General features: G+C 35.4%; 1 protein-coding gene across 1 annotated transcript in view; it reads right to left on the minus strand.

Annotated features, from left to right (window-relative positions):
- Positions 1 to 20,155, minus strand: part of LOC112044436 (transducin beta-like protein 2) — a 157,582-nt gene that overhangs the window by 36,958 nt on the left and 100,469 nt on the right. The window contains exon 3 of the mRNA XM_024080282.2: positions 18,665 to 18,888. Within this exon, the coding sequence (XP_023936050.2) occupies positions 18,665 to 18,888 (224 nt within the window). The remainder of the gene's footprint in view (positions 1 to 18,664; positions 18,889 to 20,155) is intronic.

Genomic DNA, 20,155 nt, shown 5'->3' on the forward strand with positions numbered 1-20,155 from the left:
AGCGAATACAATGCTTTCTTATCTTTCGTCTCAACGGCGAACACTAATATGCTGATAAAGCATCAAGTTTATATTACTTTCCGTGTCACCTATTATAAGCACCAAGACGATTTGCGATGAATTATGAGTATTTAGATTACTAGCGACCCACCCCAGTAATTTACACTTATTTATAGACTACATTTGAAAATCCTTCCAGATTTCCTCTTGGCCCTTTACACCCAACCTACGTCTAAAGTCGACTATCAAGTCATATTTAACTACGACTAGTTTTAACACAGGTAAGTAAACTGAAAAGGGAGAACTAACCTATCAATTTATGAATATTCAATTTACTCTGTACATTCTACTTTTCTTCATATGTCATTATCTAGCCGAGGAACGAGTTTCGCAAGAAACACCCAAGACGTACTCAGTTAAACCAATACTCAGACAAGACAAGACTAAAAAAATTAAGGAGGAAAGACGTCTGTTAACAATACAATATCCCCTTCAGTTAAGCGGAAAGACAGCACATGATAATCATCATCATCATTATCAGCCGATTGACAAAGGCCTCTTGCATGGACCTTGCGTAACGGTCTCGAGCCGCCAGCATCCAGCGGTTACCTACAATCCGCTAGATGTCCTATATTCACCAAGTGGGGAGTCGACCAACACTGCGCTTTCCGGTGCAGGGTCGCCATTCCAGCACCATGGGACCCCCTTCCATTGCCACTTCAGCTTCGCGACACGCTGAGCTATTGTACTGAGTGACTTTGGTACGTCTGCGGATCTCCTCATTTCTGATGAACAACACTTTCTTCACCAAATTTTGGGTTGATTTGTTAGAAAGTGTTGTTAACAGAATCGCTATACATAATTTCTGTTGTTGCTGGATTGCTGTTGTATTGTTGTAAGCGCAACTAACAACCGTAGTAGTATAATATTTAAGAGGTGCTTATTTAATTTATATGCAGGGGTCATCAAATGAATTGCAACGTTGTGATTGTTGATTGTGCGGATGTTATTGCTAGGGCGACGCGATGTACTCTATAAATGTATCTATTTGTGTGGTGGTTTATCAATTCTCTGCAATTCAATTATGTGTAATCAATATGCTATTCGATAGATACAGTATGCTCCAAAACGTGCGTACTATGAATGTATTAGCGATGAGAATTTAGTGTATGTTCATAAAAAGGTAGGCAATTTTAAAATAAGGTGTGCTTGTAATGATGTCAATATCAAAAATAAAAATAAAATTGTTGCACACCACACTAGGTTACAAAAAATTTGCAATTCTGTAGGTAATTGTAAAGTTTACACAAAATCGGTCGAGCGGTTCTTCATTTATCACATTTTTTGTGCACATAAGTCAAATCGAAACTTGACCGGGTCCGCTAGTCAAAATATAAATTAAAAGGATGTATTTTGCAAGAAATACACAACATACTTTTCCGAAAACATATTGTTTTACATGTGTCGATACTTGTAGATATTCATGTATTCAGATCATGTATAAGGCAGAGGTATCCAATACAAACAATGCTTTGTAGGTAACATAGGTATTTTATCGATCATTGACTTCGCCATTGGTTTTTGCACATGTTTTGTATCATTCAGAATAATATTATGATGTTTATATGCAAAGTTAATATAATGTTTGCTTTACATTGAATATTCTATTGTATTACCTATTTGTTAAAGCTAATTCAATATTTGTCATTTTATTCAATAAATTACAAAAACAATTACTCATTAGATTATTATTTATTAAACAATGAGTAGCTATCTATTTTCTGATCCGAGACTGCGATACATATTTAACATTGTATGTTGATTGGTAAGTACAACGATCTTTTGTTGACTTTTGTTCTGGATAGTTTATTTATTCTATTTTAATATATTAAAATGTATAATATATTTTAATCTTCACTACATAGTGTAAAACAAAGTCGCTTCTCTGTCCATATATCTTAAAAACTACGCACCGGATTTTGATGCGGTCTTTTTAATAGATAGTGATTGAAGAGAAAGGTTTATATGTATAACTAGCCACCCGCCCCGGTTTCGCACGGGTGCAACACTGATACTAAATACACTACAGAAAAACTGTAAACATTGTATATACAAACATAGCAGCCCGCTTCACACTAATATTATAAAGGCGAAAGTTTGTGCTTAAGTGTGTGTGTTTGTTCCTCCTTTACGCTGCGGCTACTAAAGCGATTTAGCTGAAATTTGGAATGGAAATAAATTTACTTTCATTCCGGAAAATCCATGGTTCCCGTGGGATTTGTGAAACACTGAATTCCACGCGGACGGACACGGACTTTAAAACATAAGTATTTACTTCAGAGATTTGGTTAATTTACGTATTGTACGAGTCATCACCATTAGCAACCCATTTTCGGTAAACACCTGTCTCCTCTCAGAATGAGAGGGGTTAGGCCAATAGTCCACCACACGGGCCCAATGCGGATTGGCAGACTTCACACACAGAATTAAAAAAATTCTCAGGTATGCAGGTTTCCTCAGGATGATTTTCCTTCACCGTTTGAGACACGTGACATTTAATTTCTTAAAAGTTGGAGGTGCATGCCCCGGACCAGATTCGCCTACGCCCTCCGAATACAAGGCAGAGGTTATATCCACTGAGCTATCACGGCTCTATTGTACGAGTATATATCAGGAACACGGGTACCAGGAAAGTGCAAATTACTCGAAATGAAGCGTGAACATTATTAATTAGATATTGGCAGGTTCATCAGCCGCTGCAAGTTCAATCGCCGACCTCTCGAGGACGATACCGTCTCGTTTCCACGAATCGATATATTAGAGCTTGACGCACTTTCAACAGAGTACAGATAATAATATTTACAGCAACAAATACGGTGCAAACTAAATTTATTATACAAATTTAAGAAAGTTAGCTTAGTTAAGAATAAGATCCTATAAAAAAGTATCAAAATACTTGGACCTTGCTCACGAGATTACCGCCATGTGGAATGTTGAGTCAACTATTATTATTCCGATAGTTGTTTCAGTCAATGGTCTTAAAGCGAAAAGCTTCGACCAACATCTTAAGAAGCTTTCGCTTAGCTGTTGGATCAAGAGTCGGATACAAAAGGCAGTGATTCTTGAGACGGCGAGTATTGTGAGGAGGTTCCTCACTCTGGAGCCCTGACCACAGGTTGCTTGGGCACTCAAATGTCCCGCAGCGAGAGGGTGGATTTGTTTTTATAAATTTTTAATAATGTTTTGTATTTTATGCTTATATTGTTAAAAAAGAAGTAATAAATAAATGAGGGAATTAAAAAAGATCCTATAATAATATGCCTACGACCAACGATATTTTATACTAGAGATAGGCACTAGCGCGTCAAACCTGAGGCGGACAAATGTGTATAATTGTAAACATTATATACTTAAACACACAATTGTGCATGTGTGCGCTCAGTGGAGTAACTAAATTCGGATCACTTTTTGCGGTGATTTTTTAGACACGTAATTAGTATTACGTGTCAGTATTAGTATTACGAAAATAATTTTTTTCCTACCTGGGACGCTCTATCTGTTTCAGGGCAAGAACTTTTGACCCCACCCTAGTAATATTATTTTAATAATTTATTCTAATATATAAAGCTGAAGAGTTTGTATGTTTGGTTGAACGCGTTAATCTCAGGAACTACTTACTGGTCCAATTTGAAAAATTCTTTCAGTGTTAGATATCCCATTTATCGATGAAGGCTATAAGCTATTATTAATGGAATTAAGCTATTATTGGTGGAATCGGCTGGCTTAGGGTGACAATGTTAAGTTCCTTGACGACCACTATTACATGTTAATAATAATAACCAAGACCGACCGGCTTAACGTGCAAATTTATACTAATCTTATGGGACTCATTTCACAAGTATTTAATAAATATTGAATTTTTCGATTTTATTCATTTATTACATTAATTACATTTTTGAACTGACTAAATGAGGTAGTGGGAACTGGGAATCATCAGTCACGGGCAGTTACATATCTAACAGCAATGACGTAGACATAAGCAAGCATTAGCAGTTGTGATGGACCTGCCAATGCATAGCTTTAAGCAATGTGTTAAAAAACATTTACTTAGTCGAGGGTACTACAACATTGATGAGTTCCTTAATGATAAAGATGCTTGGAGGCCTTTGGATCAGCTTCCACCTTCACACAGGAAGTAAAACTATAAGAAATGTAAACAGTAATTGTTATCAATTGTAAATTATAATACTGTATGACTTTTTCAAAAGAGCAACTGTTGAGTTTCTTGCCGGTATCTTCTCAGCAGAACCTGCCTTCCGAACCGTGCCGAAACCGAAAAAAAGAGCTTATAAACTGAGCCTACTTGAAATAAATGATTTTTGATTTGATTTGATTTGATTATAGCGGTATGATGTCGAGTAAACAATGCTTAGACTTAACATATATGAGTTAGAAGTTAGAACACTATCATCGTAAACAACAATTTTTAGCTTAATACGTTGTAAATATTAATAATCTACGATTAAGTAATAACATAATACACTAGCGGACAACTGTGACTTTGTTAGTAGACACTTTTTAGAACTGTGTGCCTAGTGGGAGTTTTCAATATTTTCATACTGTTACTATTGCGTTGACGTAAACGCGAATTTATACGGAATTGAAACAGTTGTGCTGTAGTGCCACTAGATGGCGCTGTTTCAATTCCTTAGAAATTCGCGTTTACGTTAACGCGACAGTAACAGTATCAAACTGCCACTAGGCCCTCTGTTGAAGGGAACAATTCTGTCATACATGATTTTTCATAACGGAAACGGTCAAATCGGACAATTTTTCCTGTTAACTCATTTTTCATTGATGCTTCATTCCTAATGGTCATAGGTACTGATGTGAAGTTATATCACCACATAGTTATAATTATATTTCTGTTACATTTGTCCCGGAAGGCTGTACGCTGTAGGTGTAGGTCAACAGCACTAACAAAAAAATATTTTTTAATCAATTCGAACCAGTAGTTCTTGAGATAAGCGCATTCAACCAAACCAAACAAACAGTCACTTCACCTTTATAAAATTAGTGCAGATTAAAAAAAAAAATAATGTTAAAACGGCAATATTCGTATACGGTTAACAAAGCAATGATGTCATGAACTATACTTACGGTCTCTACGTATCCGAAAATTGTGCAAAGTAAATAGTAACCTACTCAATTTGTTACGTATTTTTTGTGTCTTCAACAGACCTCAGTCATAATTTCCGCATACGTGTCGACCTGGGTAGGTAGTAGGTACAGTCAGCAGAAAAAATAGAAGCAGCCAGCGAGTGGCGGACTATTGTTATACCGCGGCCATTTTCACACGCCATTCTATTTTTTTTATTCTTTGCAAGTAAGTTAGCCCTTGACTACAATCTCACCTGATGGTACGTGATGATGCAATCTAAGATGGAAGCAGGCAGGATTTTCATCCTCCTCCTAACAAGTTATTGTTAGGAGAAGGATGAAAATCCACACCCCTTTTCGACATCGTACCGGAACGCTTAATCGCTTGGCGGTACGTCTTCGTTGGTAGCGTGGTAACTAGCCACGGTCGAAGCCTCCCACCAGCCAGACTTGGACCAATTGTGTGTAGCCCATGATACTAAACGAGGCTTTAATCAAGCGTCGCAAGGACCTATTAGATTTTGTACAGTAGACGATAGATTCTTCCTAATTATACAATTAAAATGGTTATACACTATTCCCGCTTACAGCTAATAAAAAAAATCAGTCAAATTCTTTTAACTTTTCCTAATAATACGGTCAAATAGTCAGATTTTGAAAATGCAAACTTTTTGGCTGCTAGCTGAGGTTGGTTATTTTTTTGGGGTTGCCTAAAAATACCCACCGATATTAAGAGCATATTTGGTGGAGATACTAAACAACAGGCAAAGATGTACTTAATATTGTTTTTTAGTTTGGTTTTTGGTTTGCTTATTAAGTAAATCCAATCTTGTGAGCTGAATTATGCAAAATTTATTTATTCTGATAAAATATATTTAAAATCCACTTTTTAAACAATTTTCGTTAGTATTTGTTATCGACGACTCGATATGAAAATACACAAAATTTCAGCAAAGACTGGACTTTAAGAAAGGACTGTCAATGTTCGACGATTAAAAATTGATTTCTTTTAGATTTTTTTTCGATTTGTTTAATAATATAAAAAATTAAAGCACATCACTATCGTACATCATTAACAAAGCGTTAAACCACCTTCCGGATTCTTATCACACGTCAGATTTCACTTTATCATTTAGCAGAACGTGCGATAACAACACCTGATAATTGCATTAACAGTTGTGGATCTTTCGTAATCCTTCGAAGAGCAGCGATTAGGCTTACGACAGCCTTCAAGGCTACATTGGAACAAAGCAATTTGCTAACTATGTTTTAAGACACGATTTTAATTGTTCTGCTTTACAAAAAAAAGAAACTTTTTTTTTATATTCTTTACAAGTTAGCCCTTGACTACAACCTCACCTGGTGGTAAGTGATGATGCAGTCTAAGATGGAAGCGGGAATTGTTAGGTGGAGGACGAAAATCCACACACCTTTCGGTTTCTACACGACATCGTACCGGACGTTAAATCGCTTGGCGGTGGGTTTTTGCCGGTAGGGTGGTAACTAGCCACGGCCGAAGCCTCCCACTAGACCTGGACCAATTAAGAAAATCTCAATTGGCCCAGCCAGGGATCGAACCTAAGACCTCCGTTTTGTAAATCCACCGCGCATACCACAGCGCCACGGAGGCCATCAAATCTATCTATAAACTAATATTGTAAAGAGGTAAGTTTTGATTTTTTGTTTGTTAGTATTTAACTCAAAAACTAGTCAACCGATTGTAAAAATTCTTTCACAATTGGATATACACAAAGTATTATAGGCCGATTACCTTCTGAAACTTATATGTAATCGTCATCATCATCATTAACAACCCATATTTAGCTCACTGTTGAGCACGAGTCTCCTCTCAGAATAAAAGTTGTGTGTGTGTGTGTATCAGCGTGATTCTAATAAGCTTTTGTCTAAAAAAAAATCTCAACACTGTTGGTAGGTACTTAATCATCATGCTAGAGGTTAAATGATGTTTGGGAACGAATGCTTAACGTGCTCTCCGGGGCACGGGGTGTAAATCCATCAACTTCCTAACTCTGGATTGAGAATTTTTATAGAAAAAATATTGGAAGAAAGAAAAAAGCAGTGTTAAATAGCACGACCCAGGATCGGAACCCTAGACTAGATAACCCTTGTTATCATACAAACTAACTAACTAGTGGACCAACCAGTCAGTTACCAAGGTTAGACACACAACATCCGAAATAATCCAAGCATTTGCTACATGATATTGAAGACTTAATGCTCAATTTGTGTTAATACTTCTTCTTGCCAATAATCTTGCCAATAATATGATGAATCGCTATAAATATACAGATTTACAATTCTAATGAAACAGATGTCATGTTCATGATTTTTCATAGATTAAGTTGGTCGATTACACTAATACGAGAAATAATAACAAGTATCTACTAACGACAGTAAAACACTGTATGGATTTTTCATAGACAAATGTGACCAATATTAATTTAATGTATGAAATAATACAACATTGAGTTAATACAACGCTGTATCATTGAGTTAATAAAACGTATTGCTTTTTAATCATTATTACTTAAAGCCCTTCCTCCGTTTTCTTCCTTTATTGGAGAAATATGAATACTTAATTGATTTGTCTATATTGATTTGTATATATATAAAATCGCAGTCAAGAGTTGACGTATCATAGGATTAAAAAAATAAAAAAATATTTAAGTCCATATAGTGTTGATTTCAAGTATTAAAATGAAGTTTTTTACTCTCTTGGGACAGGGAAAATAAATATAAGATTGCAGAGCGTCTGTGAAGTTTAAATTTCGCAAACGGAGCTTAATGATGAAAAGTTTGACTACTTTTCATCATTAAGCTCAAGCAATATTAAGAAACCTTGTAATCATTTTAAAAGACCTTTCCAAACACCTTCACAATTTCATACATTTTGGCTGGAAAAAAGTTTAGGTAAGAATTAGATACACGGTTAGACTTCTGACGATTTTATGAAGCACGCAGAAAAAAATTAATGACCCATGAAACAAATACGTTGAGTAACGTATTTTTTGCTAGAAATAATTATTATCATAGAATCAAGAAATACTACAAAGCAAACTATTTGTTTGACTTTAATTTTATATTATTTTGTCAAATGAACTTCCTTACTTACTTTACGAACTTAAGATTAGCTTATTTTCGTCAATGAATCGACAGACGTGACGTGGCACTGTAAAATGACTAATGAGCCACAGACTATCCAATAAGACCATGATTTTGCAGCGCTAACAACAGGACGTCCGATAAAACTGTATATAGTATACCTATTCCTTTAAACTTTTGACGAAGGGATTCGCGTGATTTTAATTGATATATTGCTCGACTTTGGGACGGCTTACCTTCATCTAAATGTCATCCTTCGCTATTCGGTAGAAAATGATTTACTTATATCATACTTTACACATAGTTCGAAGAGCCGATGGACATTGGTGTCCCAAAGTGAATGGCTACCCTACACTAGTAAACGCAGTGTTGGTCGACCCGCCACGAGGTGGACTGACAACATCAAGCGAGTCGCAGGGATTCGCTGGATGCAGGTGGCTCAGTATCGTGATGTTTGGAAGTCCCTACAGAAGGCCTATGTCCTGCAGTGGACGTCCATCGGCTGATATGATGATATTATACTCATGTTTATATCTATCTACTCGGAAAATGAGTGCGCAATGCATGACAAACGAGTATATAAAAGATTTTCAGCGAAAGGCCAACGCTCCGCGCGTGGATGTATTATGACGCCCACTATTTTCGGCGATGCTATTTCTGAAACGCATTTTGTACGATCAATAATGCCGCGAGCCAACCGTTTGACCGTAATCTTGAAAAGTGATACTCATTAAAGATCGTTTTTTAATTAATGTAATTATGAAGCTATTAATGTAGAGTGATTTATTGCCGTTTTTAACACGTGTCGGTATCGTATTGTCTAAATTTGCGTATAACGAAGTAAGTGCAATTTAGTTTCATGGGTGCAATATTTTTGAAAATATCGCGTGGCTCGGCCGTGGCTAGTTACCACCCTACCGACAAAGACGTACCGCCAAGTGATTTAACGTTCCGGTACGATGTCGTGTAGAAACCGAAAGGAGTGTGGATTTCACTACTCCTAGCGAGTTAGCCCGCTTCTATCTTGGATTGCATCATCACTTACCTTCAGGTGAGATTGTAGTCAAGGGCTAACTTGTAGAAAATAGAAGTACCCTCTACTAATACAGAATTTTCGACTACTTGGAGGGGAATGGGAATATTGGTCACATTTAAAAGATATGCCAATAAACTTTTTAAAAAAAAAGAAAAAAAAAGTGTGGTCGTGTGGTCTAGAGCACACTTGTTATTTTCGTATATGTATTATTATTTAGTTATTTAGCTGTAGAATAGAGCTGAGGCAGCGCCCCATTCAGCCGAAACCTTAGTATTAAGTCTCATGTTTTGTCCTAATCATTTTATGTTTTTTGGCTGAATAAATGATTTTTATTATTATTATTATTAATGGACAACGTATAAACAAGTTATTCAATGGTCCACAAAGAAACGAATCTGACCTACCATTTGAAGGCTTGAACATCAAAAAAGTAGCTTAATTAAAAAAAAAACAATGTGCAATAATAACCCTATTTCAAAATTTCTAATGGCATATGAGTACAACAAAGACCATTGTTCATTTCGGCTCCAAATGATGTAACATACCGCGTCAAAGATATACTCTACATCTAACAGACAACTGTATGAGCTGTATACTACAATACAATAATAATCAGTTTATTACGTAATTAGCACCTAACTGAGTGTGACTCAAATATTATTCAATAAAGCATCGATATAAATCGTTAGATCGGCCCCTCCATATTAAAGAACGCTCAATGCTATGTCATTAGTCAAAGACGTGCACGCACATCTTATCTTAGTACTCAACAAGCGCATGCTGTGAGTAGACTTGGACCTATAAAAATATTTTACTGTTTTTTTTTTTCACTTTAATCCCTTAATAATGCCTTCGTGTTCATTTTGGAAGTGTAAAAACACAAGCTGCAACACGATTATAGAGAAAGGTGTTACTTTTCGTGCGTACGTATTTGCGAAACCATTGTCAATTCCGCGACGCTTCGGGGCCCATCTAACGATCTACGATCGATGCAATAAAGCACATGCATAACACATTTTAACATAAACGAGACTTGAGATATGAATTCGTAGTTGGAATCACGTGCGCCTTATTTATCAATACAAAAGCCTACTAAAAGTACGTCATATTAGTTCATAACACTAATAATAATTATTATGAGTGTGCAAGCTTCGTAGCATGACTCATTTACTCGAGTTGGCCTCAAAGCCTTAACCACAGTAGATATATTACAAGCAGTAGTTGGACTTCATACTAAAGGTCGAAACGCGAGCTATACCTACGCAGCTCGTACGTGGGGTTATCGTGGGGTGAAGACCGTTGCGACTGTGTCGCGGTGACGAACGCAGTGTATTGGATTTTTTAATTATGACGACTAGGAAAAAAGTTATTATTTTTATAAAGTTTGATTAATATTTTGTATTCTAATTGGCATAATTTAATAAATATATATATATAAATAAATGCTTAAATGATAAAATTGTGTAAATAGGTAAATGACGTAAACGTTAATATAATATTATTAAATAATTATTTATTAACTTCTTCATTTAGGTTGTTTTCTTTGATTATTATGTAATACATAGATTTAAATCTTATGACATGTATGTTTTGTATACCTGTATTTTAAGGTAATAAAGAAGTTACGTAAAGAAGTTGTTTGAATTTAACAACATTATTGTGTTGCTCATACTTTAATGTATTTGAATAAAAAAAGTAAAGAGCCAGCTGATATCAATATACCTATCCAGATTTTTTTATTAAACTACTAGCGAACCCGGTCAATCTCAATTTGTTTTTTGTAGTTCCTTCCCTACATGCCAAGTCAGGGTCAATTTTTTATCGTCTATTCTATAGTGTGGGGGTATCGTTATCGGTATTTTTGTACATTACATAAGGGGTTAAAGTGCTAACATAATCTACGGAACCCTACACTGCGCGTGGCCCGACACGCACTTGACCGATTTTTTATTATTTGGTCACCTAGTGTGGTGGTAATAGATAGATGGCATCACCAAAATAAATATATGAAGGTCCTTCAAGATCATTGATTAGTATCAGCCTTATTTAAATCTACCAATCAAAAAACAACACGCATTTTATTGATCACATCCTATTTTACTACAATTTACAAAGTATTTTATTTGTTTATTTAAAAAAAAGTATATTTACAATCACATAACTAAATGGAAACACAAAGTTGGCAAATGTAATTAAAATGCTGGAGACAGGCAGCCCTATCACATGTTTACGGAGCGCGCGGCTGTAGGTATTTATTTCAAAAATATGGCCGAGTTATTATATTGCTTGTAATATATCTACTGTGCCTTAACGGTATTCACTATTCCGAATGCATGACGTTCTAACTTCTACTATGTAGTTAGTGTTTCATATTATTTCATAGAGGTTACGTTTCGCAATAAAAACGATGGTAATAAACTAATTTCTTTTTACCAGCAGTTTATAGTGAGCCTATGAAATTTCGAATCTTGGGTCAGGCTATGAAATATGAGCTTGTTTTTTATCTAAGAAAAATTTCAGTAAAAATTCACAGCTCGGATTGTGAAGTTTGATGTACCACCCCCAGTGGCGTAACTACCCAGGCGCTAGACGGTGCAGTGCCCCGGGGCCCTCAAGCTCAAAGGAGATGGGCCATTTCAGGTCCACTCTTGTACCCCGTATCATTAAAATTTAAAAAATACAAGAATTTTATTAAAAATTATTATAGTGAATAAATCTAACTAAATAAAAAGAAATAAATAAAATAAAAACCCAAGTTTTTGAGTTATATCAAGATGGCGCCCATAGAGCAACTATGACATGACAATTGACAGCAAACGTCAAATCGATTACTGCATTGAAAACGTCATCTATCCGCCATTATTACCTATTTTTATGTTTGCACCAGGGCTCTTAGTTACCTACTTACGCCACTGTAACCACCGTAGCTTGGAGAGCACGTTATGTCGTCGTTCCCGGTCATTATTACAAACATTAGATAGTGATCGTCATAGTGTAACACTAACAGCCTAAGCACGCCAACCTACAATGGAGCAGCTTGGTGGGACTACACTTCATATCCCCTCTCCTATATGAGGAGAGGTAAGCCTGAATTACTCGAAAAATAGCCGTTAAAATAGGCTGATGATGATAGAGTCAAATATGACCCTTAACCCGAAAACACACATTATAACACCATTGCAGAATCTTTGTCCATAATAATTGTCTCTTTTCCAAATCTGGTCTCCTACAGTAAATTGTAGTACTGTAGTTAATAACAAAGGATTGATCTACATACATACAATGTAGGGACACTTGTAGTTAACCCGTATTGCGTTGGTGCCGTGATAAGAACGTTTGTTTTGTCTGTATTGACAGTATCGTATGACTGTCTGTCAATGAAGCAGCTGCATTCTGATAAAGGTTTGTTATGGTTTGTATACATAGTTTCCTGTAGTTATTTATATTGGGCATCGAAATCTTGAGAATATAATATCTAAATCGAAACCTTTTTTTTTTATTCTTTACAAGTTAGCTCTTGACTACAATCTCACCTGATGGTAAGTGATGATGCAATCTAAGATGGAAGCGGCCTAAGTTGTTAGGAGTAGGTTGAAATCCACACTCCTTTCAGTTGTTCTACACGACATCGTACCGGAACGCTAAATCGCTTGACGGTACGTCTTTGTCGGTAACTAGCCACGTCCGAAGCCTCCCACCAGCCAAAATTTTGATTTTAATCAACATTTCTTAGGTACTCAACATCACAGCTCATAATATCCTATGACTCGGCCTAAATGTAGAGCGTAAATTAGAGCTAAAACCCACCATACTGATCTAATTCGGATTGATGGCTAATGTAGTGGTGGAAAGTGATCTACACTCCAACTAATTTTTTGGAAAAAATAAATTGTTTTTTCCGACTTTGACATCACGTTTCTTAGCCGAGGACAATAATAACAGTGACTAAACCAGGCAAATAATACAAATTATTCATAAACATTTGATGGTTCAGGAAATCAGATCTGTAAAATCGATAGATATGAAAATCAAAATCGTAGTCTACCAAAGATATACGAGTACAATATCCTATCAAAAAAATTAATGTGAAAATGGGAGCCAAATTCAATATCACAGATGTGTGCTATTGAATTTGGCTTCCATTTTCACATTTATGTTTTGATTTTGATATCATTACTTTTTTAAAGTCGTTTAAAAATATTGTAGAACAACAATGTATTTTTACTTATTAAGGCTCAGACAGTCTACGTCTGCGTCTACACATGCACTGGATAATTACTATACCTAATTACAAAACTCCCAATAGGTTTCATGCTAAATGGTATATTCCGACGAGTTTAAACGATTCTAAACAAATAAAGAACTAAGTATGTACTTAGTTCTTTATTTGTTTTTTTTGTATGTTGATTTGTATGTTTAATTGAAATCTAATTAGATGTGTACACTTGTAAATAATTATCTTTGTTTAGTTAACTGTATTTCTCATATAAGCGAATTTTATGAATTTCATATAAGCGAATCTTTTGAGAAAATAAAGATCTTAAACCATAATGTATTTTCAATGTTCTGGATTTTTAACGGAAGATTAATTTCTAAAATAAAATAAATCAAACTGATTATAAATAAAACTGATGTGGTTTTACGAGTACATTACCTTTTATTATAATAGCATAATTATTGTCTATTAAACAAATTAATATATTAGTTAAAATTGTAAATTTACATAAAGAAAAGATTTACATTAATCATTTAATTCTTTAATTATTTCATAAATAGTCACTTTGTTCTCGTGATTCTCAATTCATGATGTTATTAATAAAACCTAAGAAAAACTATTGCAAACATATATTTTAATAACAACCTAAACTACTTCCGTATGTGTCTGGCACTTAATAAATCCATTTGTAATAAAATTCAACACACGCTATGTGTCTGAACATCAAAACGGTATAGTTATGCAAATTTTGTCGAATTATAATAATAAGGAAGTGTTTTGTGCATCACAATTATTATATTAAACCTATTTTGTGAGGTAGCCAATCATACAAGACAAGCGGCGGTACGTATTTACATCAAGCAAATTTTCCATGTCGATGATTGGACTTATTATCTGTACCTACTAATGTCAGCCACTGACGATCAAGTAATCTCACATGCCTGCAGCGCTAACGGCTTGACAGCCGATAAAACTGATCATGTGTTACATAATATTATAGAGTTGTAAAGTTAGTGGTATTGTAGGGGTAATCTCTGTATCTTCTGAACCGATTTTGAAAATTATTTTACCCCTAGAAAGCCAAGTTATTTGTCAGTGACCCCTTTCGGTTTCTAAACGACATCATACCGGAACGCTAAATCTCTGACGGTAGGGTGGTAACTAGCTACGGCCGAAGCCTCCCACCAGCAAAATTGCATGAAGCTTTTGGCTATAGGCCATTCGTATTCGTAGGCGTATAATTTCTTTAGCCAAGACAAGAGCCTTCAAAACGTAAACGTATTCACGAAACTAAAAAGCGAAAAATTACATTGTAGTCTTTTCTCACTGATCACTTTGAAGGAGATGCCGAGCCGGTGATCCATTAATTTACCTATTGTTATCGCCGCGTTGCAACGACTTGCGGTACGGACGGCTTCAGTGTGCTCGTGCCGTTCGAGCCGTCCACATCTCTTGATGTGTAATTATTTATTGGTTACTTGGGATAGGCGGGGAGAGTGACTTGAGTGGAAAAGGGGAGTGTTAGATATCTGTCAAAGGCGCCTTTAACCCTACACACATCGTTCCCAAGTGCGTGACTCCACTCAAGATCATACTCTGCCACTCAGAGTTTATTGGTAACTTTCTTAGTGGGAATTGTTAGACCTGACAGACTTTCATTCAATAAATGTGTTTGCAGACAACCGCTTCTGATGTGAAACCCCTTATCCTCTGACACTATTGTAAAGATTTTTGCTTCTCATCTCGTGCTTTTTTCTTTCAAGTGGTTTTTTTCAGTACCTAACTACTAAAATCGACACAACATGGGCTTGACACCGACTTATTATTATTATTTATTAGCTGTATTGACATATGTAGCTTGATTTCAAAAAACCTTGTTTCTTTTTCTTGATTTGATAACCACTTGTTTTTTTTCTTGATTTCATAAACCCATAATTTTGGAATCATCTATACACTGTTTCATTTGCTAACTTAGCCCTCATTCGCACGAGAGCTTTCCCAAGTATATGTTCACACGACAGCGTTTTTAAAACATGACGCTTTTTTCGAGGAGTTTTTCATTTAAAATTTTAAGCGTTGGAAATAGACCTTCATTTAACTTCATACTATATTTGAACGCATTTTTAACGCCAGTTAAAAAATCTCTCATGCGAATGAGGGCTTAATCTATACCGCTGTATGCACCTAATGCCGACTAAAGCCGGGTCCAGACGGGTGTAACGCGTAATGTAAGATTACGTGTAATTTAGTGTCAACTGTGTATACGGCATACGAACTTGAAGCGAATTTGTCTACGCGAATCTATTTTAAGAGAGGTTTCCAATAGTTACGAGCATTACGAGTGCCTTTGTGCTCGCGCAAAAAACCGATAGCAGATGGTGATCCATCTTCTATCGGTTCACGGATGGTATCGGGCTGATGCCCGATCGCCATCGGGCGGGCGGGAACGTTACATGTAAAGCTCGTAGTGCCGTCCACACGTAGAATTTGCATTAGATTACACGGTGGATTACATTACGCGTTACACACGTCTGGACCCGGCTTAATATGGTCAGATATCTCGACTAACATTCGCGTGTCTCCACGGCATTCGGCGAAACAATACGCAACTACGCACAGTGAAACCGAAAGTATGTCAAGAAAATGCAATTGCATAAAATAAATATTAAATATGCAGTTTCATACGATCGGTGACCGTAAAATTCCAGCGGTGGGCGGAAAAACATTTAACGCACAATTAACGGAGCCATCCGATCGCTTTTTCCGCAGAAACCAGTTGGTGTGCACAGGGTTTTTAACTAGAGACTTAATTAACTAATAAGGTAGATGACTCATATCAAATTTAATTTAAACAATTGGTATTAATTTCATCTAGTACATGGAATAAGGGTCCAAAATAAATCGATATTGTTTAATAATAGTTAAGGATTTCTAATAAAACTTAATTTAAAAATCATGTATTTTTTTCAAAATTTCAAAACGTCAAACACGCTGTCGTCTATTTTGTGACGTCACAATGTTACTTGACGTCAAACTAATTGTTAACTACTTGTCAAACGCTACGTTTGTAAGTACTTATTTGTTAACGTGACGACATAGACCATCATGGCCCAGGCTTTATGACTCGTATTGTCAAAAAAAAAAAAAAATTATAATTTTCACGTAATCACATCTCAGAAATATATTTGATATTTTTTTTCAATCTAGATAATGAACGATGATGAACAATTTAAGACCATTTAAAAAAATATCAACTAGCCTATGAAGCCTAGTACAAAATAAAAAGTTACTTTTCATATACAAGTTCGTCATAAATAATTATTGCAGTAAGCATTGCATTATTGCATCTATGAAGTGCACTGACAGTAACCGACATCGGAGTTTGCGTTTAACTTTACGATTATTATCTCCGTTTTGCAGGAAACACGTCGCTAATAAATATCAGTTAGAGGTCCATGGTATGTCTCGAAGGAACTACAACTTCCTGGTTATATTGTAGGTTGTTATTAATGTCATCGCAACTTGCAATAATTTGAAAGAAAGATGATATTTCCGTTTTCCTCTTTGTGAACGTCACATATGACACTATTGACGATATTTTAACATTTTATACATTACTAGCTGACTCGGTATTTTTGTGTAAAGGAAATGGTCCATTTCAGGTCCATTCTTAAACCCCGTATCATTAAATAAGTGAATAAATCTAACTAAATAAAAAGAAATAAATAAAATTAAAACTCAAGTTTTTCATTTATATCAAAATGGCGCCCATAAAACAACTATGACATGACAATTGACAGCAAACGTCAAAACGACTACTGCGTTGATAACGTCATCAGTCCGCCATTATCACCTATAAATTAGTTTAGCAGTTCTTGGGAGAGAATGAGAAAAAAAATAATTTTCTTTTATTTCCGCCAGGGTACAATGACTGACCCTGGGCTCTATACAATTTTGGACCATTACAGAAAAATACTAAAATCACAATTTAAAAATAGGTGGTAAAAATATTGTTACTCGTAGTCCATATAAACTAAGTAATTTACGTGACCCATAATAAATATAAAATACTAGCTGACGCCGCACGGTTTCACCCGCGTAGTTCCCATTCCCGTAAGAATACGTGGATAATATATAGCCTATAACCTTCCTCGATAAATGAGCTATCTAAAACTGAAAGAAATTTTCAAATCGGACCAGTAGTTCCTGGGATTAGCGCGTTCAATCAAACAAACTCTTCAGCTATGTAGACCATGAGAAAGATTTCCAAATACGAGTACCTATCAGAAAGTAAACCATTTCTTGACAAAGATGAAAATATATAATATTATTTTTATTTCATCTCTTTTTAGAAAATGCATTATCAACTTCTTATTCAGTCTGCGGCTGTAAATTGAGAACGATCAAACCGATTCGATGCGGTTTCCACAAGTTTATTGAGCAATTTTCTAGAAAGTACCTCACTGGGGCTTTTACTTTAATAAAACATCGAAACACGAGACTATCGATGCATTATACTCAGAATCAGATAGATTATTGGAAAATTCACATGAACCAAGGCTAGAGGATTACCGGCTAAGGCTAGAAAAAGTATTATCATCTATATCCATATAAACCATGATCTTTTTAACATAAAAATGGAACCGACTTCAAAGACGTTTTTCAGTTATTTTGATTTTAACACAAAATTACTAGACTGATTTTCATGAAAATGAAATGGAACCAATCTGGAAGTATACAAACTCTATCAAACAAAAAAAGATTTTTTTACAATTTGGTAGTAAATTATGAAGTTATGAAGTAACAAACATTAAAAAAAACACGCGTCGAATTGCGAACCACCTCCTTTTTTTTGCCGGTTGAAAATAAAAGAAATAACAGGCTAATGTCAGGCAGTAGCGATACCGGTGCAAATAGTCAACCTGGGATGTTCATCCTGTATGCCCAGTGTGGTTATTAACGTGCATCAAATGAATAAACACACCAGCTACGAGGTATCATTACCAGTGTACTTAACGGTACACTGCAGGACCAGGCCTCCCTTCATGTAGGAGAATGGATATGTAGCTCAGACCCACCTCCCTGCAACTAAATTGTTCAAAAAAAAATTCAATAAAATTCAAGGTTACCTTATCGAATGTTATGACAGGATTAGCACCGCCAATGGTGCCATCCTTCTTCTTTTCAATCTTGTACACGACTATATGGTTCTCCCTCACTGTGTGCACGCAGAAGGCTTTCGAGTCCGGACTCCAGGCCACGTGGGATGCGTAGTCGAACTGAATGTTCACTCGTAACGTCTTGTGCTCCTTGACGTTCAGGTCTCGAATGTCCCACAGAATGACTGATCCATCTGTAAGAAGAAATAAAAACAATACTGAAAAATATATTTCAAATTATGTTTGTTCATACAGCCAAAAGAGAAACCCATAAGTACGGTCATATTTATAAAGATGGATTAAAATTTAGGCATCAATCTACTTTGAACTTTAATACAAGTAGTAGTGATTAGGTCCACTTTACTTCGAATTAAATTGTAACTTAAATTTTAATCCATGTTTATAAATATAACCAGTAGAGTTAGGACTCATTTAATTTTGTAATTGCCAAGATACTCGTGAAACTAGATGGGTCCATCTCGTTTAATTTAGGAGTTCTTATAACTAACTGCAGCTTGAGCAGAAAATGGCAATTCTAATTCGTTTGTAGATGTATTTAAAATTTGACAAGAAATTCTAACTAATATTATAGATTGTGAAAGTAAACATGTTTTATTATGTATTTCTAGCGTTAGACTTGATTTCCACGAAATTAATCTGGTAGATAGTAGTACAAATCAACACAAAATCCTTTCGTACTATATCATAGACGTACATACTGCGATCAAAATCAGTCAGTTAGATCTATACATATATAAAATAGTGAAAAACAGTCTGTACATTGCACACAGTAATCACAAAAATTTAATATTTTTATTTTATTTATCTCTCTATTAATGATAATCTTCGAAACTACTAAACCAATGCACCCGAGATTTAAAGCAAGGTGTTACGGTTTAATATAAATATTTGCAAATAAATATGCAATTAGGTAATACGTACGCGGCTAGCTCATGAGAGTATTATGTAAACTCATTGCACGGCTCCCTCAACTTAGTCACATTATGTTACGACACATACGTAACTGGACCAATTAAATAACAAGGATGTGGGGCTTTTTAATTTTCATTTCAATACTTAAAAAATAAATACGCATATTTGTACCTCGCCTGACCCTAATATAGAAGGTTACACGTGCCGTTTACTTAAAAGAGAATCGTTGTTTCCCAACCATGAATTACTTATTCAATTGTAAATACTTTGTTGTTTATACGACGAAGTATTTACGTTATCGCCACCTCAGTGCCGTCTTTCAAATTAGCGAATCTACATCAGAAAACGTAAGACTGCGATATCCAGACATATTATTTAAGCTGAAAATTTGTCAGCCTAAACGTCTCCTCCTACCATAGGCAAGCAGAATTTATCAATCACTTTTGATCAATCAACTGATTTTGTGCAGTACATGGAATAAGGGTCCGAAATACATCGACATCAATTAATAAAAGTTAAGGATTTTAT

The sequence above is a fragment of the Bicyclus anynana genome, chromosome 14 (genome assembly GCF_947172395.1).
Source record: "Bicyclus anynana chromosome 14, ilBicAnyn1.1, whole genome shotgun sequence".
Taxonomy (NCBI): domain Eukaryota; kingdom Metazoa; phylum Arthropoda; class Insecta; order Lepidoptera; family Nymphalidae; genus Bicyclus; species Bicyclus anynana.